This window comes from Octopus bimaculoides, chromosome 29 (assembly GCF_001194135.2).
Source record: "Octopus bimaculoides isolate UCB-OBI-ISO-001 chromosome 29, ASM119413v2, whole genome shotgun sequence".
Classification (NCBI taxonomy): domain Eukaryota; kingdom Metazoa; phylum Mollusca; class Cephalopoda; order Octopoda; family Octopodidae; genus Octopus; species Octopus bimaculoides.
In genome coordinates, this window is record NC_069009.1 from 229001 (window position 1) to 230321 (window position 1321).

A 1321-nucleotide genomic window follows, 5' to 3' on the forward strand; every position below is an offset into this window, starting at 1 on the left:
AGTGGAGAGAGAAGGGGGAGTGGAGAGAGAAGGGGGAGTGGAGAGAGAAGGGGGGAGTGGAGAGAGAAGGGGGAGTGGAGAGAGAGAGAGAGAAGTAGAGACAGGAAGGGAAGTGGAGAGAGAGAGAGAGAAGGGGGAAGTGGAGAGGGGAGGGGAGAGAGAGAAAGGAAGGGGAGAAAATATAGAAAGGAGATGAGAAAGAGAGAGAGAGAGTGGGTAGATAGACATATATATTTAGAGAGACAAGAAGAAAAAACACTATGACCACCCAAGACCATGACACAAGCCACACTACCACAACTGGCACTCAGTCAGTTAGGACAACGAGGCTTTCCAGTTGATCTGATCAACAGAACAGCCCTACTCGTGAGATTCACATCCAAGTGGCCGAGCACTCCACAGACACACGTAATCTTAACCCTCAGAACCCCAACGGCCACCATTCCGGCTGCCAGCCACAGATACAAAGACCCCAGCAGCCACTTTACTGGTTGCCACGTTGACCTGTTTACAAATACCCCAGTGGCCACTTTACCGGCTGCCATGTTGTACTGTTTACAAATATCCCAGTGGCTGCTTTACCGGCCAGTATTTTCTGCATTAGAAAACCCAGACAGTAACTGCTGGTTTGCTTGGCACCACAAGCACCAGTACTGGCGATAAAACAGAAAACAGCAAGTGTCAAAGACAATGTTGCTCTCTATTTGGCATTTTATTTCAATATGAGAGACAGAAAACATATTAGTGACACCAAACAATATTAGGCAGGGAATCATTTTTTTTGGCTTTTTTACCCAGGGTTTGGGTGCCGAGGACTATGGGTATCTGCGGTTCAAACGGTTAACTTAGTTCTGAGGGAGATTCAGCATGATACAGAATGTGACATGGCTGGCCCAGTGAATTACAGGTATGATTCCCTTTTGCCAGCTGAGTGGACTGGAGCAACAAGAAATAACTGGGACTCGGTCAGTTATGATGACAAGGGTTCCAGTCGAACCAATTAAAGGAACAGCCTGCTTGTGAAATTAACGTGCAAGGTTGCTGAGCACTCCACAGACATGTGTGACCTTAAAGCAGCTCTCCAGAGATTCAGCGTGTCACAGAATGGGACAACGCTGACCCCCTTTGAATTACAGGTACAACTCATTTTTGCCAGCTGAGTGGACTGGGGCAAGGTGAAATAATGAATGGAACAAGTAAAAGAGACAAGATATTAAAAGATATTACATGGTTTGCATGGAATTTGACGTCTGGGTCCAAGAAAGGTAGGGTTTCAAACTGCCCAACAGGAATCTGGAAATAAAAAAAAAAACAAAAAAAA

General features: G+C 46.0%; 1 protein-coding gene across 1 annotated transcript in view; it reads right to left on the bottom strand.

The window, feature by feature from the left end:
- LOC106876145 (cleavage and polyadenylation specificity factor subunit 6) overlaps positions 1-1321 on the bottom strand; it is a 43734-nt gene that overhangs the window by 2172 nt on the left and 40241 nt on the right. Inside the window, exon 12 of the mRNA XM_052977799.1 lies at positions 1228-1293. Coding sequence (XP_052833759.1) covers positions 1228-1293 — 66 coding nt within the window. The remainder of the gene's footprint in view (positions 1-1227; positions 1294-1321) is intronic.